Here is a 26,244-nt window from a genome sequence, read left to right on the forward strand (position 1 = left end):
AATTGTTTCGAGCAATGTATTTATTCAACGTCACAAACACACACATGCAAGTATCTATTTGCAATTCGCATTGACTCGAACGATATTTTTTAGTCCCACATCTGTCATGCAGAATATTGTTTTCTCTTTCATTTTGACTCACCGAAACGACTTGCAGTCAGAGCCGGCCACGTTCCGCTTCAACTCTGTAACAAAAAATTCACATTTGCTCATCAGATTTGACCAACGAGTGCGGGCGAGTAAAAGAGTAGTTTACCCTCTGCGATCGTAATTCAAGTCGAGCCGGAAATTAATCCCAGCTCTAGATCACCAAGGTCAAACAGAGACTAATAGTAAAACTAACTGTAAACTTACCTTCAAGCCGACTCTGCTTCGCCCGAACCGGATCCTCCGGTGCGGCATCCGCGTCCACCGGATTGCTGTTGCTTTCCGCAACAACTGAAACAGAAAAATAATTTTCCCGGTTGATAACCTGCGGTAGAGAGAGAATATTTTTGAACCGGGACCAATCGAAAATACGGATATATTTTGATACGGAATTTTTATCTTTATATTTTTGTTCCAACATTGAAAATTTAAATAGGACTTGAAGCTTTCAAGAAAGCTGATGAGGAACAAGTTACAAAGGCAAAGATCGTAAAGAGTTGAACACAGATGTGTAGGAAACTTGTAAACTTTACCTTCCGGCCGACCCTGCTCTGCCCGAACCGGATCCTCCGGTGCGGCATCCATGTCCGCCGGACTTGCTTCCCGCAACGTCTGGAACAAAAATTTAGCGTTCTTAGTTGGTAAGCTGCGGTAGAGAAAAAATGGTTGGTCGGGATGAGTGGAGAATATTCGCTACGATTTTTTTTCTTTATTGACATTGGATGTCTAGATAGGAGCTCTTGAAAGAGCTGACGAAAGAAAATGACAATAAGAAGCGGAGACAACAGTTGTGTGCTCTCGAAAATATTCTTTTACGGATGGACATTTAAATTCAGATCCCGTAACAAGAGTAAACAAACTTGAAAGAAGCGCTGACCGAAAACAAAAAAGATCGCAGTCTAAGAAGCGATATGACGTTGAATATTCTACACAAAATCAATATTCTCACACAGGAATTGGGAATGATTCAGAATGTTTGATTGAGAACATGATGAATTCGAGATCCACGTCCATGGACTGTTATCCGTCTCTGTCTGGATCAATATCTTTTGTATACAACAACGCAATAAATAGATAGACAGACAGAGATTGACGAGAGTAATTGCAAATTCATAAAGTGATGATTATTAATCGGATGATGACGGATTGTGAATGCCGAGCGCGAAATTCCGACTTCTTATTCCCGGAAAATTCGTCAAACGTACGCTCTCGTTATCTGAGACCTCCCACGTAATAAATGATTCCACATACCTGGAAACGTGACGTATCGCTGCCGGCGTTCTGCTTCTCGACTGCTGAAGTCCTCCGGATTTCACTCGCTCACGCTTCTAATGCTGATACTCGCGATTCGACCGTGCAGTTAATGAATGAGATGCCGACGCGATGCCGATTGAGTATCTCGAGGACCGACGAGATATATTTCTTTTAATTACACGAGACGGAAGTGACGAGAGCGTCGCGCACGGCTGCTGCTGATGGAATGAGGTCGAATACATGAGGTGCGCGAGTATTATAATACGAAGGGCAAAAAGTGTCGTCGCTCGCGAGCCGATCAACACAATTGGCGCGATGTAAACATTGCGGGCCTCGGCGGCGGTTGAAGCAAGAGAGACTTGCCTTTGAGCGTCTCTTGTTTTCTCGAAGATTTCGGAACGACGAGGGGAATGCGAGGAGGCCTTTCAACTGTACGCAACATTGATGCACTCTATTTATTGATTACTGAAAATAAAGAAAATTACTCTGTCGAAGCATCGGACATTTGTTAGCTTTATGTTAATTAAAGAGGAATGTATACGATTAGAAAATGTGTTAGCAACTAATTGTACAGAGTGTAAGTTGTTGTGACGCCGTTTTCAGAGAATAATTAAAGGTCATGGTAGCGTTAAAGAATGGAATTTCATCCTATGCGAATTTAGTCGCGCTCTTATTAAATATTAGTCCTGTATAAAATGTCGTATTTAAAAGTATTGTTTCGCATTCACGAGATTTTGTCGTGAATTCTGCTCTCAGATTGGATCGCGGGTGAATACTTTTTAATGCGACGGGGAATAGAACGTGAAAATCTTGTATGCCTCTGAATCCGAAAACGATTAGGAGAAGAAGTGAATATTTTTCAATACGAAAGTTCGCATTTAAAAATTATCGATTGCGATTGAATACAAGGCATATTTGAAACGAATTGAATCCTTGTTAATGCGAAGCATTCACTACTGCCATCTCGCATTTAGCGCGGTGAAATTTAATGGGAACTAATACTTTTTATTTTCCCTTTCTTCGGATCAGAAAGCAGAATTCAGACGTATTCAAAATACTTTTTAATATGTTTCAGTTCAACATTTTATACAGGGAGATTATCCGCTGCGGACAATAACTCTTCTACTTTTCATTTAATATTCAATGATGATAAATAACATTTAATTGCATTCGTTTGGCTTTTTTTATTTCGAAAATAAGGAAATATATACCGGGGTGAGATTTTACCCATGACAACATTAACGTGATTTTCTTTGATGCTTTTTTTAAAAGTTCAAATATTTCGTCGACTCGCGGGATATTTATAATCGGAGTCTCGTCACATTAATTACGTGAATAACACGTGCTCCTCCGAGCGAATCGAATGCTCACCGACGGCCACTGTCAGTGCCACGAGCGAATGTCCGGAGCGGACGGGATGCTGAATTAAAAAACAAGGCGAAGTGAACGGGACGCGGACAACGATACATCATGCGTCTCCATACATGTCAAATTGTTTATTATAGAAGAGACTTTGATACGGCAATATATATTCGAAGATTTAACATTTAATACGTACTTTTATTTTTTCTGCTCCTCCCCCCTCTCCCCCGCTCTTTTTAGACCACCGGGCATAGCCTGGCATAGAGATGGCAACTGTCATTGCAGCACGGACATAAACCGCCTGAAAGTGGATGTAGCATGGACTTCCACCATATGCAGATTTTACCACCGAGACCTGAAAGTGGATGTACTATCGTAGTTCCCCTCTCAAAATGGATGCAGATGGCGTCCTTTCCCAGTGGGGAAAGTCGGTGTCGCAGAAAATGTCGTATTGGCCGCTCTCAGGTTACTCTCTGCCTATAGCAACCCTATTCTCGCCATAAAGCTCTACTCTCAATTCCCCGTAGGAACGGAGGTATGAACAATAAAATTTAAAAATGTAACCTCCTATATCTCCTTAACGGCTCAAGATATAGGAACGCGTTTTTGCCACAATTTAGTCCTGTATGAACCTTATTCTCACCATAAAGCTCGACTCTCAATTCCCAGTAGAAACGGAGATATTAAAAGTACAAGTTAAAAACTTTAACCTTCGATATCTCCTAAACGGTTAAAGATACAGGAACGGGCCTTTGTCTAAACGGCTCAAGATACAGGAACACGCTTTTACCACCATATAGTCCTATATCTATCCTATTTTCATGATAAAGCTCGACTTTCAATTCCCAATAGAAGCGGAGATATTAATAATGTACGAGACCGTGCTTGTCAAGTACGTTATTATGATTGTAGCATGGACATAAACCGCCTGAAAATGTATGTAGTGCGGATTGCCAGTGCATGTTTTACCGCCGAAACCTAAAATTAGATGTAGCTTCGTAGTTCCCCTCTCAAAATGGATGCAGATGGCGCCCTTTCACAGTGCGAAAGTCGGTGTCACCGAAAACGCCGTGTTAGCCGCTCTCATGTTCCTCTCTGGTCGTCGACATATAATAGAACAGAATCATCATTGTGAAAATGTTACCCGTTAAGAAATTCGTGTACACTAGCTATGTTCGTATCTTGATTTATAGAGGTGCTTCACCTACGAGGATCACTCAAAATTCACCTATAACCCTTCTCATTATTTCTCTAGTACATGATACATTGTAAGTCTTTTGTTCGCCTCTGTGGCGGTTGGATGTGGTTCATGTAACTACGCATATTTTTTGATCGTGGGAACTGCGTACGCGTGTCCCTGTTTTTCTTTTACCTTCATGCTACTGGAAAATAGCCTTACAGAATTTAATCTATCTATACCTTGAGAGTGGCGTTGGAGCAGTACCCTATTTTGCCCAGAGCCATTTATTGAATTGAATTGAATTGATGATATATTATACGAGGAAAACAATTTAAATGAACTTATATTTTAATTGGTTGCGTTCAGAAAACTAAGCGCTCACTGGGCGCTTAGTAACTATTGGTCTTTACTGTTAGATCGTTACATTCAGACTAATAACGTTGACTAATTACTCAACCGTTGTGTAACCGTTGTCTTTTCTGAACGTAGCCATTATCGGACGTAGGTCAGAGAATCTTTTCACAAATAATAAATCAAAATGGACGCAATTATGCAGATGGATGGATTGTATAATTTAATCGGCGCAGAGCCTACGGCTTCCGTGTCAGAAGTAAATATTTATATTTATTTGCAAATGATCCTCTATTTGTTTAAATCTTCTAGAAAAGTAAAATGCCTTCAAATATTTGCAATTTCAGATCAAAAAAGCGTACCGCAAAAAAGCCTTAACATGCCATCCTGATAAAAATCCTAATAATCCAAAAGCAGCAGAATTATTCCATGAATTATCAAAGGCACTGGAGATATTAACGGATGAAAAAGCCCGAGTAAGTATATTGATTTTACTTTGAAGTTCGTTAGTGTTATCATGATTAAATTTATTTCGTTTTGTGACTTTCAGAAAAGTTTTATAGTTTAATTTATTAAAATATATTGTTATATATGATAAGGCAGCTTACGACCAAGTTATCGCAGCTAGAAAACAAGCTAAGGAACGTGTTAAAGAATTTGATGCCAAGAGAAGAAAACTGAAAGAGGACTTGGAAGCACGTGAGGAGGCTTATAAAAAAACATTAGATCCTACATATAATACTAAATCTGATGAGGAACGCTTAAAAGTACTTGGCAAAATTGCTTGATTTTACTACAGTATTTTCTTTCTTTCTCTTTTTCTTTTCTCCCTCGCATTTCTATTTTGAAATAGGACATATAAACAGAAAATAGGATATTTCTAAAACATATAATTATTTAGGTTGAAATAGAAAGATTGCGTAAAGAAGGATCAAGGCAAGTAGAGGAAGAGATAGCCCTTTTACAGAAACAAATTTGGGAACAGCTTCATGGTATATCAAAGGATTCAGAATCTTCTAATGTGACAGACTTTAGAATCAAAATTAGATGGAAAGCACAAGAAAAAGATCCACTGAGTGGTGGATATAACTATGATAATCTACATAAAATGTTCTCTAAGGTAACATTACTGATTTTTGGATTTTTATATGTTAATCTTTTTTTTTTAGGACCTGTCTGATCAATCATTAATTTATATTATTTGGAAATAATTATGTATTGCGCATTTGCATGTATTAATTTTGAATTAAATAAATCAATGAAATAAATTTTTTTTTGTACAGTACGGAGATGTGATAGCTCTTGTTGTATCATCTTCGAAAAAAGGGAGTGCCATGGTAGAATTTGGAGATAAAAGTGCAGCGGTAAATTTGTAGATTATTGTTTAAAATTAAATTATGAATACTGTAAAATAAAAATTGTTTTTAATCGGTTTAGGAAACTGCATTACTAGCAGAAATTGGTTTAGCCCAGAACCCGTTAACACTTCGTGGCTTATGGGATACTCAGAAACGTGCAAGACATATCGCAAGTAATATGAAACCCAACGTTGGAAAACCTATATTTCCTGTTAACAAATCATATAAGTCTTCTGCTTCTTCTGCCCCTGATATATTCGTATGCATATTTTGTTCGAATATTTTTACTAATAAATTGGAAAGTTAACTTATACGTGACTATACTATGTCGCGATGATCTTATGTAATATTTTTGCACTATATAGACACAACAAAGAAGGATGGACGCGGAGTTTGAAAGTTCTGTATTGGCCAACCTGAGGAGAGCAGAAGAACGTAAACGACTTATAGAGGAATTAAAGGCGCAAGAAGGAATTTAATCCCAACATCACGTCGTACCTGTATTTATCCGTGTATTTATATAATTTTACATAAGAGAGAAATATATCATTAGTAAAAATATAATTATTGCACATTACCGTTAATATTTGATTTTATTCAATTCGTCAGGAGTGAAGCGCAACACCGTTGAAATGGCATTTAACATGTGCCGTTTGCTGGACGCATCGTTTGTCGTTAAATAATTTATAAATACATTCTTCAAGTATTCTAAATTGGCACCTTCTCTCGATTTACACGCTTCCAGCCTAGAATAAAAAAAATTTTTTTTAACGATCGTTTACATGAGATCTTTATTATGACTTTTAAAAATACCTCTTTACTTTATAATATTCATGTAATAATTACCTAGTGATATGCGCTTTCAATGTTTTATTTTCTTCCTGTTGCTGCTCCTTCATATGAAGTATTTCTCTTTGCTGCTCTCTCAGTGTCCCTTCTAATTCCAGGGTTTTTTTCCTTAATGTAGATACTTGCACTTCCTTTCTGGCCAATTCCTGAGTGTAATGTAGTATCGGTGGGCTATCATTTGTTAGTAATCCCGTTACCAAATCAGTAATAGGCTCGACAGCACTTTCATATCTGACTAAAGGCGCTTTATTTTCTGTCGCAGTAGCAGCAACAGCAATCTCTTTGTTAGGTAATAATGTGCGAAATGACGTTTTCAATGTTAATATTTCCTTATCCTTTTCCTCTACGAGAGCCATGGATCGTTCTCTTTGCCGTAGCAGTTGTTGTTCCAATAAAGATATTTTGTTGCGAAATTCAGTATCCTTTTGATGTAACGTATGTTCCAGCTTTGAGTGTTCTTCTTGAAATAACTAAAAATATAATATCAGTTTGCAATTCTTCAGTTGCAAGATCAAATGTGCGAAAGTCTCTAGCAAGATATAGATTTGCAAATTGCACTTGGAAAATTAACTACTATGAAGATGTTACTTTTTGTTGATGATCCAGTTGCATTTGCCAGTCTCTCTCTTTATTCAACATTTCTTTACTAATCATACGTATTCTTTCCTCTAAGTTGATGTTATGGACTTTGAGGAGATGCAACTGAGTCTTATCGTGATCCTTGTCAGATATTAGGGATAGCCCTTGATTTTGTTGCTGAATACCACGAAGCGCATTGGACGACACATTATATTTGCATATCACTTGATGCTTGTAGTCATCAAATTCTTGCAGAAGCATGTCGTACTTCTCTTTATAATCGGAATGTTCATCTCGCAGATCCAAGCTATTCAGCAACTCTAAAAAAATATATAGAATCGCGTGATACGTTCAATTCAATCTATCTTAATCATATTTTCTATTCTATCAGTTATATTAACATTATTTACCTTTTACGCAGGCCGAGTCTTTTTTTTTATTATCAAGATCCAACAAATGAGTATACAGAGTCTTTATCTTAGTAATAATTTCTTCCGGTCGGTTATTCGATGTTACAACTTCATGTTCGGTATCCTGTAAAGCGGCCAATCTATCTGTCAATTTTTGAATAACTAATCGATCCTGTTGCCTTAATCTGTCGTAGCTGCCGACGATTTCGGACAATTCAGCCAATCGAGCTTCCAAACTGGCTACTCTCGCTTCGTGTACCATCGCCAGTCCTCTTGCTTCTTGCTCCGCGGCAGCAGTTCTTTTCTGCTCCTGTCAAAACATACAGCTTGATTTGGTTATATTCAACAAATAATAACACGCTAAGTAATTTCCGACGTCTGTACTTCGCGAATTGCATTCAAGTGTTGCTTCTTCATTACAGCCATCTCAGCTTGCAGCGAGAGAAGAAGCGGTGGTGTTTCCTTCGCCGCTTCTTCGGCCTGCTTGAGTTTGGTCTTGGTGATCTCGAGCTCAGCTTCGAGAATCTTGCACTGAGTCTTATTCGCGAGATGCGTCTTTAGTTGCGCCTCCAATTGTTCTTTGCTGCATCGCTCGTCGCACAACAGCTTTTGCAATTCTCTGCAAGAATTTTATATCCGCAAATATGAGTCGTGTAATCGGATCGCATGTAAATGTATCTCTAAACTTTGCCAATGGTTTAAATTTCATACAATCTCAATAATCAAGTTGTCAACATACTTTATCATTTTAAAATTATCAGCCTGTTCTCTTTCTCTCTCATGTCGCTCCATAATTAACTTGCACTTCATATGCTCGATTTCAGAATGATTGACTCCCTGGGACTTCTTCAGTCTTTCTTTCAAGTCTTTGATTACTTTCTCACACTACAAACAGCATTAATAAATAAATTTAAATACTTCTGGTAACGTAATAATGTTGGATTTTATCTTACTTCATCCCGTTCACTTCTCAGTTGCTTTTTGTCAACTTGAAAGTTTGCCTCCATTTTTGATTTCTCTGCCGACAAAGTAGCCAATGAGTTCATTAACATACCTAGTTGATCCTTTAATTGCTCTACAGTTTCTGTATCTACAGAATCTGTCTTGTTTTTGTATGACTATGATTACAAAGAATATAAAAAATATTAATAATAGCTATATTTATAATCATAGTTAAAAACTTGTTCATTCTGCTTCTATCATTATACCTGTCTTTGATGAACAAGCGTATCATCTTTATTAGATATTTTATCTACTTTGGTTGTAGTTTCTGTATTTTCTGTACAAGAATCTATAACCTTATCTGAAATAAATCCCTTTTTGAAGTAACATTCATTTGACATTTTTGTTTAAACTATATGTAATACACACCTTTCTGATCTTGCTCCTCTGATTTATTCTGCTTTTGCATAATAATCTTTCCTTCAGTAGTAGCCATTTTTTAATATTAAATATAATTATTAATTATTAATATTAAAATTTAATTAACTATTGTACAGTTTAGCATGACCAGAATCTGTAACACAAAAATATAGGGAAATAATATTTACATGAAATATTTTTTTAAAGTATCATCAGTTTCTTTTGTTATTTCAAATATCTGTAGTAAATAAAATGCAATATTTCAGAACTGTATTTTAAAGATGTGAATATGAAAAATTAAATTAATTTAGTATTCTATCAGGTAAAATGAATATATATGCATTATGTACTATATTCAACATAAGTTTATTAAGCTATCAATTTGTCATAATATATAAACAAATGTTTTGCTTAATCAGATACTTCTTTCTTCTCAATATTCACAACATCATCATTAGAAATAGATTTTGTGGGAGACTCTATTTCCAATGTTACTGGCCCATTATTATGTATAGAGATTTCCATCATTGCACCAAATTTACCATCTATATAAATTTTCCGAGAACATATCATTAAATTATTATTACATACTTAATGGAAAATATAAGATAGACTATACATATGTTAAATTGGAGTTACCTTTTATCAATTCTGGACTATATTTTTTACGAAGCTCAGCAAGAAAATTCATATAAAATGGTTCTGATTCTTGTGCAGACATTGCTCTGTGAAAATCTAATTTATTCCCCTTTAAAATATGATATAGCGTAAACTGACTAATGCATAATATTTCGTATTTCTTGTCCATTACACTGGCACTCCATCTTTTACCATTGTCGTCAAAAATTTTGGTATTCAATATCTTTCTTACTCTGTGACATACAGATTAATATTCACATATCTATACTTATGTAGATATATTACTTATGCATATATAAATATTGTTTTATTACATATATTCCACATCTGCTCTTCCATCATCTCTCTTTATACCAATCAATATACATAGTCCATTACCAATGCTACTAATAACTTCCCCATCAACTGAAAGATTGCATTTTAACTACATCAGTGTAAAAAAACATAGGTACACAATTGTCATAATTCAAGCTAATTTATACTTGTATCAACATAGTTATACACGTATTTGTATTGTCTTTCGCATACAAGTGTAAATTTGAAATTTCTTATTGATACAAAGTGCATAAATTCGCAAAAATTTTGAAATTTAGTTACGGACATTAGTGTACTTTATGAAACATCTTGACATGAAAATATCTGTAACCGAAAATTATTACCTAGGACCGAAGCTTTCGATACTCGTTGTATTACTGCTTTCATGTCAAAAGTAATTTAGCCTGACGTATGTTTCGACAATAATTATCCTTCCTTCCACTTTGTTTATCTTAATAATAACAATTAGAGATTGGTTATACCAGAAAGGAGCTTAAGACCGGCCACTGGGCCGAATACCCCGAGACGTTTTTTCTCGAACGCGCCCTCTGAGGAAATGTATATACACTACGTCCGTTCTGATGGTAACGGCAAAGCGTGAACGGTTCTTGTTCACTCTACTTCGGTAAATGTGCACATAAGGTTAACCTCCTCAAAAGTTCATGACCTTGATATATATTGTTAAGGACATGTTCCTGAGTGTTATGCCAAAAGTTGCAGCCGTCGCTCATTGTGCATTAAAAATTATTAACGAAAATTATTAAATAATTATTAACAAAAAAAGTTGAACAGAATGTATGTATGTAATTTTCGAACAACATGTACATATTTTATTATTATAAAATTATCCGTGATAGGATAATATATCTCCCCTTCCTCTCCCTTCCCCTTTTCACTCTTTCTTCTCCTTTTCATACGGTCAGACACACTCTCACTCTTGCTCTTACTCTCACTCTCACTCTCACTTTTATTCTCGCTCTCACTTTCACTCACCGTCACCCTCTCATTCTCTCACGGACTTCAGGAGCGCCTCTAGGCTTATTTGTCCAACGCTATTGATTGTTATCCTGTAGGTGGTGGTTCGATTGACCTTGATAATGGTCCAATAGTAATTCAGTAATAGTTGGATACTAGTTTGATAGCTATTAGATAGTGGTTCGATAGCCGTTCAAGCAATGACCTAGTAATGGATTTGATCCATTGTTGGTCAGGGTATTAGCCCATCTTTATCATCAATGAAGGCTCGTTATTTATATTGTTATTATCCAGACGACAGTCAAAAATGTTTCGTTCCAGAAACGTCGAAGAATCTAGAATTTTATATAATTTTTTGTTGCACATCCGTTAAATTTTCACAAAAATTGAATGAAATCACATTTAAAACAAGCAAGCATTCACTTGATGAAATGTATGCAATGAAATGCTATCACTCGAAGGCATAAGAGAGAGAGAAAGAGAGAGAGAGAGAATAATTCACTTAAACGGAGTGAGTTTGTAATTTATAAAAATGAAATTTCAATTGATTAAAGTAATTCTGTTCGTGCAACGGTTGAGCACGTCGGACTAACTCTTCAAATTCGAGTTCGAGTTAAAATATTCACTCAACGATTCAGAGGAAAAATCACTCGACATGAATGAAGTGACTTGAAGTGGACTTGGAGCGACCCTGTTGCTACTTTATTATTTAAGTGGAACTTCTCTTGAATAAATTTACCAAGGACATTATTTTAATATTATATCGCTTTATTTTATAGATTCATCTTACGCTTACCCACATTGTAATGTTGCATATTAATTATTTTGCAATTTTAAGATATAATGACGACGAAGCTCGAGTCGATACCTTAGAACTGAATAATAACGAAATATCACAGTTCGCAGGTATCAATGAAGCAGAAGACACCGATGAATCGAGTAATCGGTTTATCAGTTACGATTGGTCTTCCTTATCTATCATACTCCCGAACCAAGACAATATCACTCATTCTTATGTGTAAACACTATTGTGTAAAGAGTAGAAAGATATAAAATAAAGTAATACGGTTATTCATTCAATTCTTTTCGGCCAATAGACAGAATATAAATTTCGTCGAAAACCTGATAAAATATTTGAACCAACTGCACTAATAACATGTATAATTTTAAGATGGTTGGGGCAACTGATCTAACCGTGAAGCCAAGCTGGCCAGTTCATCGACAGCCTCGCTGATTCTTCTTCCGTAGACCGAGTCCTTCTCCATTACAGAAAGTACAAACTTTGTCCTGTTCTGAAAGGTGAACTCGTTGTAGGATGTTGGATCGCTCATGATCTGTGCGTTGAGCTTCTCGTCCATCAGTACCGTAGGAAAGTATATTATCGCCGTAATCAGGGAACCTAGGCGCTGTTCTTCCATACCATCGACAACTTCCGACCAAGCGGGTCTCTGCATCAAGCCGATCCCGTGAGCGTCCAAAGTTTCGCATAGTATTTCGTAATAATGCCGCAGCATCGCGCTCTCCCAGGTCTCTCGAAAACTTCGGTCAGTACATAGATAGAAGAACTGCGAAACGTCGAATGCCAAAGGTAAGTATTTCGTCAGCTGATAATCCACCAGTAGACATTTGGGCGGTACGTCGTTGTTGAACATGAGATTGTTGCCCCATAGGTCTCCGTGACTAACCACGTTTGTTTTCGTACAGGATGTTTTGAAGATGTTATTTACTTGTTCACAAGCTGCACGTATTAGATCAGGATTGTGTCCTAGACGCTCAGCCACAGTTGTGGCAACATCAACACCCGCATCAAACCACTCTCGTACCCTATAGCCTTTGTCAAAGTTTCTCTTCGAAAAAACATCAGGATACAATCGGTTGAGCGGTGAACCAAGGCGCGCTTCCGCTATCAAGGAAGCGGCGTGTAGATGCGCGATAGTGCTGAGACTCGCTCGCACGAGCGTCTTGTTGAAAAGCTTGTCCCGCATTGTATAACCTTTGCCATTCAGTTCTTCGAAGATCAACAGGTTCTCCTTCATTTTGTAGCACACAGGCGCCCATGGTTCTCCACGATACTCCTCGCAGAGTATTGGCATTAAGGTGCTGTAGAACATCGTCTCCACTTTGAAGAAGCCGAGGTTTATCACGTATTCGACTTGGACGGGTATCTCGTAAGGCAAAGTCTTAAGAAAGAACGGCAGGGTGACCTTCTTCTTCTTCCTCGTCGTGGCTGTCACAGTTAGACGGTAATGAGAACCGAGGTATCCCAGTTTACCGTCGGAATACGGTCGAATATTATATTCAATCGAATCCACTTCGTAGTTCAGCACGTTTCTCACGATTTTCTTCACCTCTTCAAGTGAGAGCCACTTTCGAATAACATTGTTTTCAACGACATTGGCAGTTTCTGTCTCTAAATGCTCTTTCCTTCGTATTGCCGTGTTAGACATTCTTCCTGTAGATGCTATTTTCGAATGAAAATGCCTGAAATCGTGGCAACTCGTTAGCTTTTATACACTCTGTATATTTATCAATTCATTAACTGATTCCGTCATGTGTAATATAGAACGTAGCATATTTCCATCAAGATATTCTTTCGATAAACACATTCTCGACACAATGCAGACGATATGATAAGAGCTGGAATTGCTTTAATTACGTTTCTGTTAACTTGCATTGAACCGTGACGTTGCATTCCTATGTAAATTTATAGGCAATTCCTTTTGAGTTGTTTACGTTATTACGCCGAAATAACTAGCATAACATTTTTGAAAATCCCTAAAAATATTGATTCCTATGGAGTACCTTTCTATGGAGATCAAAAGTACTCCCGTTGGAAAATAAATATAGTAAGTTTACATGAGTTTAAACATCTGATGAAAGAACTGCTGAACTGTTAATAATATCGTAATATAACATGTATAGACGTAAATGTTTGTTTCGACGAATCACTATTTCCATTATCTCCTTAAAAGCTACAATAAAACTTTTTATACCTCTACTAAATCTGTGTTGTCAACATTAGTTTGTCAGATGATAAGATATCGATGATGAGTCAGCACAAAAGTGCTATTATTACAGGTTGCGTAAAAAGTTCGAGCGGCATCTATGCTTGTACGAGGTCGTACAAGCATTGAAGATGATCCACGCAGTGGACGTCCAAAAAGCGCATCAACACCAGAAATCATTGAGCAAATACATGTTATTGTTTCTGAAGATCTGAGTGACTACGCGTGAAATTGCTCATACCATAGGCATTTCATATGAACGGGTACGGCATATTTTGCATAAAGAATTACAAATGAAAAGGGTGTTGGAAAAGTGGTGCCGCATATGTTAACAATTCAACAAAAACTCGCTCGAAAACAAATTTCTCAGCGTCATTTGGATCGTTTTAAGAAGAGTAAAACCGATTCTGTGCATCGTTTTATAACTATGGATGAGACTTGAATCTATCACCATGATCATAAATTGAAACAGGAATGTTTACGATGTACTGAAGCTGGATGTTCAGCTGCAAAGCAAACAAAGCATGAAAGATCGGCAAAAAAGGTTTTGGCATCAGTTTTTTGGGATGCTAAAGGGATTTTGTTAATTGACTATCTGGAAAAAGGTAAAACAATTAACTCTGAATATTATTATAACCTTTTGGATCAATTGGACGCAAAAATTCGTGAGAAAAGGTTTGCAGCACAAACAAATCATTTTTCACCAAGACAACGCACCTGCTCACAGAAATGTTTTGTCAATGTCTAAATTCAATTAATTGAAGTATAAATTGCTTGATCATCCACCGTATTCGCCAGATTTGGCACCCAGCGACTTCTATCTGTTCCGAAACCTGAAACAATTCCTCCGTAGAAAGCATTTTTTGTCGAATGAAGAAGCTATAGCAGCCGCAGAAGCATAACCGCATAATCGCAGACCTTCCAGGAACACATTTCCGCGATGGAATAAAATTATTGGAGAGCCATTGGGCCAAGTGTATTGAAGTTAATGGAGACTATATTGAAGAATAAAATTATTTGTAGAATTAGGTATTCTTTATTTCAGTTTTGCTTCGCGAACTTTTCACGCAACCTGTACCTGATTAAGTTTAAACTTAATTTAGCAAAATATAAATTGAGAATATACAAGACGGACTATTTTCATGCCCATTTGTTGCTCAAATCATGTTGTTTGTTGTTTAAAAAAGTTTCAATTAAAAATTATTTTATTTCGGAATAGAGTATGAAATTATTATCTTTAATGTTTGATTTTTGAATTGTAAATCTTTACTTTTGGATTTTGATTCCATTAAAAAAAAAGAAATTGGTATTGGTAGAAAAAAATAGTATACTACTCTCTCTCTCTCTCTCTCAAGATGTCTTACGTCTTATATTTCGTAAAGGACTTTTTGTCAATCAATGTACTAATGGATCCGTCAAATCAACGTTTTGTGCCAAAACTGGTGAGAGCGATAATTTCGAATTTTACATAGAAGCTTATCTATAACGATTCTTTTTTGTTTATCGACTACATTTTGTTTTTGACAAGTAGAACTTTAGTGTTGGATGCAAATGAAACATGCGAAACAATCAAACACATTCATAAGCAAAGCGTGTTATGTGTGTATGTAATATGTCCAATACTTCAGAAGATCAAACAGAAAGAAACGGAAAGCGAAGACCTTATATCTTTCTCCTTTTAAGTCGTGTGATAAGAGAAAGATGGAACATGCCTTTCGCACTCCGCCACGTTTTACGTGTAGAGTTTGCATTCTATGTTCCATTCACTCTCATCGATGCGTATGTTACATTCCCTCGGGGATAATATCCCTCGGAATACAATACAATTTTGCGTGGCTTAGTATTATATGCTAATTTATGAATACTTTATTGCCAAGGGTTGCTTTTTTACATGATTTAACAATCATACTTTATGCTCTATCCACCCGTATCGGGTGCGATCTTACATTTGTTACGTGTATCTAATATCATCTAATGTTTTCTTACGCAAATGATTACCTGAAGTGTTTTTTTACACACTAAAAATCAAAATCGTTAGGTTAAATTAAGTTAGTGCATGGATACACTTAGGAAAGTAGTGTACTATTATACCATATATGATAACACGATAATAGTATAGATATAATATAATAATGTTACTTGAGGACTTTTGACATTAAATTTACACCAATTAGATACGCGTTAGCGGATCTCGAAAGTTCGTCTCATCCGATCGTTTATTATTTATCTGTTCGTTATTCCTGACTCACCGATATGTGCAATTTTCAACGAAGAGCATAGTCTCTTTCGCGAGGTTAATCGGAAGAAAATGGCGAATTAGCCGGTTCGTTGGAAACAACTCGCGCGATTCGCACGACATATGGAAAACCATCCCCCTGGAGCTATGTCATCTGACAGCTGAGGGGGAGTTCTCATCGTCGTTTTCGCCGCCGTAGTTGTCCGTTGTCGTCCTAGTCGACGGTTCATCGTCTCTCGTTTCTCGACGGTGGCGGCGCGCGCACTTCGAGTCGCGTTTGGTTCGCGCCGCTTGAGGAGTTTAGTAGCTGCTGCGCGGCCGCGTGCTTCGCTGACACTTTGTTAGTCTTCCCTGTTGCATTGTCAACAATCGGCCGATACCCGGCGAATATTCTCCAGCGACAGTAGGTAAAAGGGGAAGGAAAGACCGAGGCGAGCGGGAGGAAACGAAGACGCGTGCCGTCGCCTGAAAAAATTTCGCGGGGGTGTCGCGGAATCAGGAAAACAGATTTAACATCGACGTGCACGTTCGAGTAAACGCGTCGCGTCGCGTCGCGTCGCGTCGCGTCGCGGTCACGCTACCCATCTACACCGGCCTCTTCGACGATTACAAGTCATTTTCGCGACGGCGACACGTAAAAACTCGAGACATCGCAGATTACGAGAGTGGAGAGATTCAAGCGGCATACACTCGTCATAATGGCCATTAGATTTCCCTCATCGTTTGTTTTTCTTCCCCGAGCGAGGTGAAAGACCTCTCGACGGAGAGATGCGAACCGGTAGAACCGCAGCGATACGAGCGAGTCGATCGATTACACTCGAGCGATTTAACGCGATAATCGATACCGTTTACGATCACTCGCGAGTGTGAAAGAGCTATAATCCGTTCGCCCGTTCAAGTTTCTTTACTTACGTATTTCGTACACCGTGACCCGCGAGACTTTACTGAAGTTAGCCCTTTCTTCGGAGATAATGGCCGAGAGCAGTGGTAATTCCTTTTTCCCGTCAAATTATAACTCGAATATGTCGCGACGAACGCGTCGAAGCTCTCGTCATATTCGATATCAAAGCCAGCGTGGTCTTGGCACTTTTCTTTCTCTTTTCGGAACTTGCACCGGGTCACATGATTTCATTTCGCGTCTCGCATACGATTCCCCCGAGTCGAGAACAAGGTTCGTCCGTCTCCGTCTTTCGTTTCGCATAGATCCATCAACGTCGCGAGACGCGTCGGGATTTCCCGGTAACAATTCTCGCAATTTTAACCTCAACGATTTGAACGTCCGCCATTGATTGTCGCGCGCGTAAGAAAGCATTCTGTCGAGACGCGAGACGCTTTCCGTCTTCGTCGCGATACGTAACGCGAGCCCAACCGCACAGACTCTCTCCCTTTCGCCGGATAAAAAGACAAAGAGAAAAAAGATTTGAATTCACCGGGAGTGTCGCGACAGATGAACGACGACAACGCGCGAATTAGCCGAACAATCGCGCACGGAACGAAGCGGCGAATCATCTCGACGAGAGTGCCCGACGCGTGCTCGACCTGGTGAAAAATCGCCGTCGCTTTGCATTCTCGAATATTCCTCGCGGATAGCAGTGCGCGATCGCGCGAATTAATAGCCGAAAAGTGCGTGGGTAAAGTACTGGCGCGAGGTCGCGATTACGGCACGAAACGGACGCGAGGGCCACGCTCGGCTCGATGGCCGCGAACGAACATTCGCCACAACGATCGGCAAGGAAGCACGGGCCGCCGCCACTGAACCGATCGCACTTATGATCGTTTAGCACCGATTGATAAGAGAGAGACACGCCCTGCGCCGCGATCGTCATCGTTGCGCGTTGCACATCACAAGTTCATCGCCGGTCCTCCGTCCTCCGTCCTCCGCACCGACGAGACAGACTCACGTTTCCGTCGATGGACTCGGTAGCGGAACGTGGGGCCACCTAGCCGTCCAGCAGTCGCTGTCCCTGGTGAGTAAATGTCCTTGCGCACTATATGCTTGAAATTATTCAAATGGACGCCGTTGTACAATTACCGTGCGAAATACACGCGAGACTTCAGCTTCAGCGCGGTGATCCGCGCGTCTCCCGCACAAGAAAGCTCTTTTCGGCTCGAAAAGCCCTCCCCCCTCACTCGTAAGGTCGTCGATCGCATTGTGCGCATGCAATTATAGAGATTATTTTGCCTTTCTCAAACTAAAATATGTCGCGCAACTCGCCGGCACTTGCGGCTAACGCAAGTCTCTATGGTATGGTTGTTTGTTTAACACGAGCGGAGTGTCCGATGCGATTTTCGCGCGCGATGATGAGTTTCACGTAACGATTGCATTTCCAGTAATTGTGATCAATGATCATTGATTGGTCTTTAGTTGACCACTGGTCCTCTATCTTGAAATTGTAACGGTTGAGTGCTCGAGACAGTTTTCTCATCTCATTTTTGAATGGAAGTTATCCAGCCGATGGTGGGGCGCGCGTTTTGCACGAATGATAAAGACTTCAATAATTTATCCATTATTTATATTTGAATAATTTAAGGTACAGTTGCGTAACGTTCGCGGGAAACTAAAATAGGGCATAACGCACCCTGAGGCGCATTTTAATCACTTTCAAGAGGGCAACGGGTAATTCAAGAGAGAGAGAGAGAGAGAGAGAGAGAGAGAGAGAGAGAGAGAGAGAGAGAAAGAGAGAGAATGTGTGCACAGAGAGCACAAAGAGCACGAGGAATATTTATTCCCCGGTAAACACACATGTCGAAGCCTCCGGTCAGTAATTTGTTTAGTGGGAACTCCGCGAAACAGCAAATGAAATTCCATTCGCCCGGATCAGTGGAGGATCAGAGGAGGATTAGCGCAGACTTTCGAGGAGGCCGTGATTTACATCTGCTTTAATAGCACGAGAGCGCCGTCGTTCCTATTAGATTTTCTCTCCGCTCCGCGAGGGAACTGTATCCCGGAACGGCCGACTTCCGAAACCGCGAGTGGAAAATTTGGTATCGATAGCGCACGGTTTATAACAAGATCGGCAATCCTAATGGAATAACCGTAACGGGGTAATCGCAACCCTCGCTAAGATGGAGCGCGCTCCAATTCCCGAACACGCCTGTATTCTTATCAGCGTAGCCGACTGCAGCCGCGTAATTCGCTTTATCGCTCAGTCGATTCGCGTAAAATCGCGCCTGACAATGAGGTCAAGTAAGCCGTATGTTCGTTGTCGTATATAAATAGTTGTGTACGAACACACAGAATCTCTCAAATGGACATTCATCGTTTCCGAGGTGCCGTTGTAAACTTGATATAAATTTAGCGAATCGAAACACATTCTGCGAATATAAATAGCTTCGTGCGTTTGTTTAATCAATCTCTATCGGTCTCCGCGCAATTTAATCTCTCGTACCAGAAACTTGCACATTTTTGCACGTTAGCAACATGATGGAACCAGTTTCAGCCGGGCAAAAACGTTCAGTGTATCAGGTTGCACTAGCAACGTGCATTTAGCGGTAACTGTAGCCAGTTAATTTTCAATCCGAAATAACGTCGCAAAACGTGGAGGTTTGCAACGACATGTTTACCGTTCTCAATGTGGTCGTGCACACAATTTTTAGTTCCTCCCGCCTAACACGGAGATTCCTTTTTATTCCGGTCCAGCGTTAAAACGCTGTAGGCGGGGCAGTTGTTAAATATTTGTCGTACGCAAATGTGGATTTAAATGTTGAATTATGGAACTGTTGAAAGTGCCCCTCACTACATTGCGCGCTGTCGTGTCCTTTGTACGAGGTACAACTCATTCTGTGCGACATTCGTCGAGGAACTCTCGTAGCGGATAATGAAATTAAGAGAAATTGATAGAAATGTATGTCGCAAAAGCAATATACGTAAATTCACAACTTTCTTGAAATTCAATATTTTATCGAGAGGTTTCGATTTCCTGTTAAATTTCTTGCCACGTTCCTTTATTCCACATTTAAATGTCCTTTTCGACGAAATTATAATCAAATGATAATTTATATCGCGAATAACCATCGTGAATGACCGAATTGCTTGCGAAAAGTCATTCGTCGGGTCGGTAATGATTTCATCGGCTTGGCGCCAATTTTTCTCTAATCATTCTTCCAAATCACTCGTAGGCAATTAAGAGCGTCAAGAGCAGAAAAAAAACAGAATGAAATTCGAACTGTTTCAATCTGATCTCATTTCGACAATTTTGGAATTAACGGTAATGAATTTCTGCTCGCGCAGTTTCGCGCTCTGATTAATTACCGCGAGTTCGCTAGAAACACGCTTGATGGATGTCGCTTTATCCACTTCGGAGAAATAATTATTCCAGCAGGATTTTCATGCATAGTTGGGATACTGATTAGAATTACTAAATATTTATTGCTGAATAATAACTTTGCTCCACTGTTTTTAGAGATTAACTTCCTCCGTAGCTAAGCAACGTGTGAAGCGATCATTCGGCTGATATCACAGCATGTCTACCGCAATATTCTGCGATAAACGTGAAAAATCTGTCCTCGTTTCGCGCTACGATGAAGCTCCCTAAACTTGATTTCCTACGCCTTCTCTCATTATTCCTCTTTCTCTCTTTCTTTCACACTCGGTTTCTCCACTCGGGATTCTTAAATGTTCTTTAATTTCGTCTTAAATGCCAGGAAATTTAACGGAAAAGTGCTGACGCAGGCTAAATAATTGACTATTTTAAGTTAGCTCGTTAAAAGAAAATCCCAGAACGCGATGGCTAAACACGAGTTCCTTCCGCTAGCAGCTGTGCGTCGTAGCTTTGAGTATCGTCTATGAGAAAGTGCGTCGGACTCTGTGAGCGAGCGCGGGGCGGCATTCTCGTCTAATTTACGATGCAGTTAGCTGTTTGAGGAACAACTACGCCGCGTCTTAACTCGATAAATTCGTCTGGCGATGGACCATCGTTGTGAGTTATCAGGCTAGTTAATAAATGCGCCGCGCCCGCTATTTCACGCCCGCGCGATCCGCTCGCAAAAGCGCCGATATGCTTTTTCTCCCGCCTCTTCCTCCCCTCTCGAGCTGTTATTAGCGCGTATGGTCGTCCTCGACATACCGACAAACGTGTCAACGTTAAGACGGATTGCAGTTTCGTATTAATGCAATTGAAATAGTCCTGACGCGGCGGCGGCGGTGGCGGCGGCGGCTCGACGCCGAGATAACGTGTAAATAATTGCGACGAGCAGTCCTCCGCTGTTTCTACGACGTATATTTTTCGCCGCGACGATTAATACACGTCAACTCCGAGGATTTATCACCGGCATCCGAATGGAACGCATCGTGCACCGCTACTGCGGGCGCGGAAACCAAAGCTCGGGCTAATTAGATAATATCGAAATTTCGAGCACGTCGAGTAGCTCATTTTTCTCGCCGTGCTTCCGTCACGATTTTACGCTTACTTGATTGCGTCCGATTATGGAAATAATGCGATAAAAATTAACGTTCCCGATCACGCGTCAGATACGCCTGCGACATACGAACGGACGATTTACTGCGGCGATTCGGCCTCGGCTTTCGGCGAAAGAAGTTCTCGCCAATTTACCCGAGATAAATCGACTCGATCTCCTCCGCCGGGGAGGAAAGGGAGATGTTAATTTTTTGTTCCGTGTCCCCTCGCTCCCTCTGCCCACAGTTATCACCTGCGACATGTACTTGTCGACGTGCTCTCACCGAATTACCGCCTCCATCATCTCTCGTCACTCTACGCCCATAAAAGATCCCGAAGTATCAAAATGATCCCGCGCGCAAATCGCATCGTCCAGTAACGTCTTCGTAAAACTCACCCCTCTCTCATATTTTACGATCGGCGTTTTTACACCACGCTTATATGCACCTGTGCACGGCTGTTTATATTCGCGACCGATGAGTGACCGTGTATATCTCTTGGGATGAATGACGTACGCGGGCAAGTAACAGGAGCTTATCTTGAATGCGCTCGGTACGCGTGCTGGGCATATCCTGATCATTCCATATGCTCAGGACACTTAGAGTACTCCCCGGGATATTCTGGACATCAATTTGAGACGGTCTCGCACCGTCTCTCAAATATCCTCGAGCCGTATCGCTCGCTAAATAAGAATATAAGTTAGATCAGAACAGAATATAGATGTTACGTATTCTGCTATAATCTAACTTAAGCAGAGAAGTGACGTCGAATGATATATCAGCGTCAATAATACATCATTTGACGTCATCATGTCTGTCGGGGAGTAGCAGATAATAAATCTCCTCTTCTTCGGCCGAAAGATTCGATAAATTTTACGAGAGCACTCGGTGGGGCCTCAGAAGATGACCTCAGGGCGCGTTTTTTGTTGCAGGCGTGTCGATTTGAATCGGCTGATAAAGCCGTTGAATAAATATTCATTTATCTTGGGACTGCGCGCCGTTTCCTCGCGCGCGCTCTCGCTTTGTGTCTCGTCTGACTTCCTAGCTCGCTGACGCCGTAATACCTATCAGCCGCTCCGTTCATATCGATGGGCCTATCGCGTGTATCGGAAGGGCCTTCGACCGATGATGTGATCGATGTAGGACGTCTGCTGCTTGCCTTGCTGGGCGTGCATCCGAGCAAAGCGCGCTCGCAGGGAACGCTTTCTCGCACACACACACACACACCTCGCACATCCCTCGTCTCTTCGCACGGTTAATGGCCACGTCGTCGAGAGCATTATCGAGTGACCTTCTCCTTTCGTCTCTTCTCGGCCTTCGCACTTCGCGTCCTCCATGCTGGACAGCATACTTGTATGCGCGCGTATATATATATATATATATATATATATATAAATGGCCGATGTATGTGTGTGAGAATGGTAAAACCCCTATTTGGGGGGGTCACTCTTAAAAGCCTCATTTTTCCCATACATCGTAAAGATCATCCTCCTGTACTGTAACAAGGACTAAGCCGTCGTTCGTTGTTTATTAAAAAGTTGTTAATGACAACAGTTTTATAAATAGATCGCCGCGTTTTCTGACAATTTGCAACAGTCTTTTTATACAAAATTGAAAAGTATATAAAAATAGTATACATACGCGCAGGGAAGGAGGTGCGAAGGTGAAGCTTTTATTTATCTAGGTATTAACAAATACGAAGAACGCGATACAAATTGGAAGTGCCTCCCCTAAACGGGAGCTATGCGCGATGTTGCGCGAACTTCATGGCAGATTACGCGCTTATGCACACGTTATCAAAACAACTGTTAAAACTGTTAAAACTGAATTGAATCGAGTAAGATTGTCGGATGCGAGCAAAAATAAGCGACGTTGAGATTTGCACACGTATCGCGTCTCGTGAATGACTTTCTTTCCTTGTGACGTACGATTTTTCTCTCTTTTTCTCTCTTTTCAGTCCGTATTGTAACAAGCTGGTCGTGGAAGTTATCGAGTGCTTTCATAAATCTTCCGCTATCCCCTCCTCTTCGGTCTTTTAAATGAAGAAAGTAGAATTTATTCCGTGCTCGTTTTACTTTGAGCGGTATTTTGGTTGAGACATATCTAGATATCGCATAATGCTCCAAAATCACTTTGAACGTGTTTAGAATATCCTAGAGAGTCGACGAATACATGTCCTAAGACGTTCTGAACGCATTTAAGACGATTTCAGGTTTATTTACGTCATGAACGCGTTGATTTAAATCGATCTTGATGAGATCATTGAACAAATATGAATCTAGTTTAGTTAGAAATATATGTATGTGCACGCGTGTGCATCTTCGATTGCGTATATTGAGTATAGTTTTTCTTTGCATATTTTATCCATAGGCGTATATTTTTGCATGTTTTATCCACAAGCGCATAATATTTGCATATTTTACCGCTCCTCCACTATTTTTAACACTTATCTTCTTTTACGAGTATATTACTCTCTTCGCAGTATGCGAATGTCTTCCCTGTTTTCTAAAAAAATTCATCTACATGTACAAATACAAGGAATTACACAAAAACATCCTCTAAGATGCTAATAGATTTCTTTGAAAGTACCACTCTTTACAGCTACACATTAAACAAGGACACTTTGGGATATTTGTCGCATTTTTATAAAATAGGAAATTTTACAATGCGCGCATTGTAAAATTTACTTCAATGTTGTTCTCATCACTGCTGTTTTAAATTACATTAAACGATTACGATAACAGGTAGATTTCGTTAATTAAATATCCAGTCTATCAAACTTTTATCGAACGAAGTCTGCGTCATATGAAGTATTTCCACATTTAGTTATTTTTAATTTTAACGTCAGATCGAACTTTTAATTCCCGAGTTAATTACATCTTCCTTCTCTCCGCTAACAGTGAGATGTGTGATAAAAAAACACAACGGCGCTTCATATGATTTTTAATACATAAGCCACCCGAGACCTGCGAGACCGATTTTTAAATAATGTAAATATATTGAAGGTTCGTTTTCGACATGAGCTTTCGTTTCTAATTAAAGGAATTGCGCGTATACGATACGTTTATAAAACTTTCGAAAAAGATCCGTGTCGATTTTGCGTCTCGCCAGCACGAGAGACCGATACGCGCGAGTTAAAGAACTTTAAACAATTTTCGAACAACAAGACTGCACGGTAAGGATGAGGATGCAAAATCGGCGTCTTTCCTCGCATTTCAAACGTTTTCCCTCTTTCAGAGGCGAATTAAAACCATGCGCGCACCTGGCGAGCGCAATATGTTCGCGATATTGCGACAGCCCACAGTAAATAATTGTCCCCCGCTGAGCGCGAGGGCGGTTTCATGTGGCTCGGCATAATGCATCCCGCTTGAATCTCTCGCGGAGTTGAGGTGAAGTAAATATGTAAGAGAAGAGCAACGTGTTCCCTGTGCACAAATTGAGTTCCGATACGATTGTGCCGTGATACATGCGCTCCGAAGCGCGGCCCCGATACAATTGTCTCGTCTCTCCCCCCCGAATATATATTTTCGCCCGAATCGTGAGAAATCGGCCGTGAACGGCGACAATTCCGACAGTATTCCTCTTGCGATGCTAGTGCGTTGAGCATTGCAAAGGAGAAGAATACCGACCGCGACCGCCGTCGCCATTTCTTCATGCCAATTACGCTTTAAATAGCGATGCGTTTCAATGCAACGCGGATGTTAACGTGTTTGTCGCCGTTTTTTTCGCGCGCGAAACAGCTCGGCCGCTGCGTCTCGCCGTTTTCATGCCGTAAATAGCGGAATGTTTTCGTTATTCCGAGCATCAAAGTTCATTCAGGTGCGCTTCTTTTCGCCGCTCATTGAGTGATTGAATATTTTGTATCATCCGTATGTGAGCTTGCGACACATGCGGTTGTCGTTATCGCGACGATACGCTAAACAGTAACTGTCGTTTCTCTCTCTGTCTCTCTCTCTCTCTCTCTCTCTCTCTCTCTCTCTCTCTCTCTCTCTCCCTCTATTATTTATATTTCTCGCGGATCCCGGGGCCTATCTCTTAATCGTCGCAACGATCACGCACGATTATCATAATTGCGACGATTATTCCGAATTTGGTCGCAGGACAAAGAATGGTACCGCATCGTCGACACTCGGCCGTCTCTAATTTCAACGGCGAGAGATATTTCAGTCGCAAGCTCCGGCGCAATTAATCCGATTATCACGACTATCATCCTGCAGGCACTATTTCCCCCGACTCCGCCATTTGTACGCGCCAGGTGTGCATAACTCGAGCGGTTCGCACATGTAATTTGCATAATTCCTAATATAGCGAGGCAAAAAATTAATTTCGCGGGAGGACTCGGGCGAAACAGCGCGACGCATTAACGGCATCGCCATTTTCTCAGGCAATCCTCTCCGTTCGGAGCGAAGGAACGGGAGGTATCTATCCTTTCCTTGGTACATGGGCAACTCGAAGTAATTGCGGGACGGTAGTGAATAACGCAGGAACGCTCCTCTCTCTCTCTCTCTCTCTCTCTCTCTCTCTCATCCTCTCTGTCTCTGCCTCCCGTCAGCAAAGTGCCGAAGGGAGCTCTGGCTAGTAATTGTCATTCAAAGGATCTCGTTGCGGTGCGGTTAGCCATGTACGTTCGATTACAACTAGCTTTCGCGGCATATTGTTAGGGAGTTTCCTGGTTATACTGCATATTGTTGCAACAGCAGATGCTCCGCGAGAGCAACTTGGAGCTGAACCTCCCCGACGAGCGAGCGCTTGCCGTAGGAGACTGCAGCTTGTTTGTAAGTTTTTAATTCTCCGCCCTAAGCGCGGTTTCTCTCTCAGCGCGCCTCC

General features: G+C 40.4%; 5 protein-coding genes and 1 long non-coding RNA gene across 18 annotated transcripts in view; 2 read left to right on the plus strand and 4 right to left on the minus strand.

Moving 5' to 3' along the window:
- Positions 1–4,048: 4,048 nt before the first annotated feature.
- Positions 4,049–6,395, plus strand: LOC105184692 (dnaJ homolog subfamily C member 17). 2 transcript variants are annotated; one of them, XM_011143627.2, is made up of 8 exons: positions 4,049–4,553; positions 4,642–4,770; positions 4,894–5,061; positions 5,196–5,414; positions 5,578–5,658; positions 5,732–5,911; positions 6,018–6,152; positions 6,262–6,395. In XM_011143627.2, the coding sequence occupies exons 1-7, from the start codon at positions 4,482–4,484 to the stop codon at positions 6,129–6,131; spliced, it is 963 nt and encodes a 320-aa protein (XP_011141929.1). In that variant the 5' UTR covers positions 4,049–4,481; the 3' UTR covers positions 6,132–6,152; positions 6,262–6,395. The 2 variants fall into 2 exon arrangements, with proteins under 2 accessions (XP_011141929.1, XP_011141931.1); XM_011143629.2 differs by lacking the exon at positions 6,262–6,395 and having other exon boundaries at positions 5,732–5,825; positions 6,018–6,130.
- Positions 6,202–8,757, minus strand: GCC88 (GRIP and coiled-coil domain containing 88 kDa). The gene is made up of 8 exons (XM_025302450.1): positions 8,699–8,757; positions 8,444–8,508; positions 8,230–8,375; positions 7,875–8,109; positions 7,491–7,800; positions 7,090–7,400; positions 6,499–6,971; positions 6,202–6,398 (listed from the first exon to the last, which is right to left on the minus strand). Exons 2-8 carry the CDS (start codon positions 8,495–8,497, stop codon positions 6,233–6,235), a joined length of 1,695 nt encoding a protein of 564 aa, XP_025158235.1. The 5' UTR covers positions 8,498–8,508; positions 8,699–8,757; the 3' UTR covers positions 6,202–6,232.
- Positions 8,758–9,208: 451 nt separating this feature from the next.
- Dtd (D-aminoacyl-tRNA deacylase) lies at positions 9,209–10,498 on the minus strand. The gene is made up of 4 exons (XM_019842113.2): positions 10,151–10,498; positions 9,806–9,896; positions 9,492–9,724; positions 9,209–9,397 (listed from the first exon to the last, which is right to left on the minus strand). Exons 1-4 carry the CDS (start codon positions 10,191–10,193, stop codon positions 9,264–9,266), a joined length of 501 nt encoding a protein of 166 aa, XP_019697672.1. The 5' UTR covers positions 10,194–10,498; the 3' UTR covers positions 9,209–9,263.
- Positions 10,499–10,967: 469 nt separating this feature from the next.
- On the minus strand, positions 10,968–13,247 carry LOC105184691 (uncharacterized). The gene has a single exon (XM_011143624.2). It carries the CDS (start codon positions 13,226–13,228, stop codon positions 11,948–11,950), a length of 1,281 nt encoding a protein of 426 aa, XP_011141926.1. The 5' UTR covers positions 13,229–13,247; the 3' UTR covers positions 10,968–11,947.
- LOC112589381 (uncharacterized) lies at positions 10,968–16,152 on the minus strand. Its single transcript, XR_003113513.1, has 2 exons — positions 16,036–16,152; positions 10,968–11,116 (listed from the first exon to the last, which is right to left on the minus strand). It is a non-coding gene; the product is annotated as an uncharacterized LOC112589381 (long non-coding RNA).
- Positions 16,153–16,285: 133 nt separating this feature from the next.
- Dh31-R (Diuretic hormone 31 Receptor) overlaps positions 16,286–26,244 on the plus strand; it is a 94,001-nt gene continuing 84,042 nt past the window's right edge. For 2 of the 12 annotated variants that reach the window (XR_003113512.1, XM_011143622.3), the window contains exon 1: positions 16,520–17,989. The gene's annotated coding sequence lies outside the window, so the exon portion shown is untranslated. Of the gene's footprint in view, positions 16,430–16,513; positions 17,990–26,244 lie in introns of those variants that run through there. The other 10 variants (XM_025302424.1, XM_025302423.1, XM_025302425.1 and 7 more) reach the window with 10 other exon arrangements.

Source organism: Harpegnathos saltator, unplaced genomic scaffold (genome assembly GCF_003227715.2).
Source record: "Harpegnathos saltator strain DR-91 unplaced genomic scaffold, Hsal_v8.6 scaffold491, whole genome shotgun sequence".
NCBI lineage: Eukaryota > Metazoa > Arthropoda > Insecta > Hymenoptera > Formicidae > Harpegnathos > Harpegnathos saltator.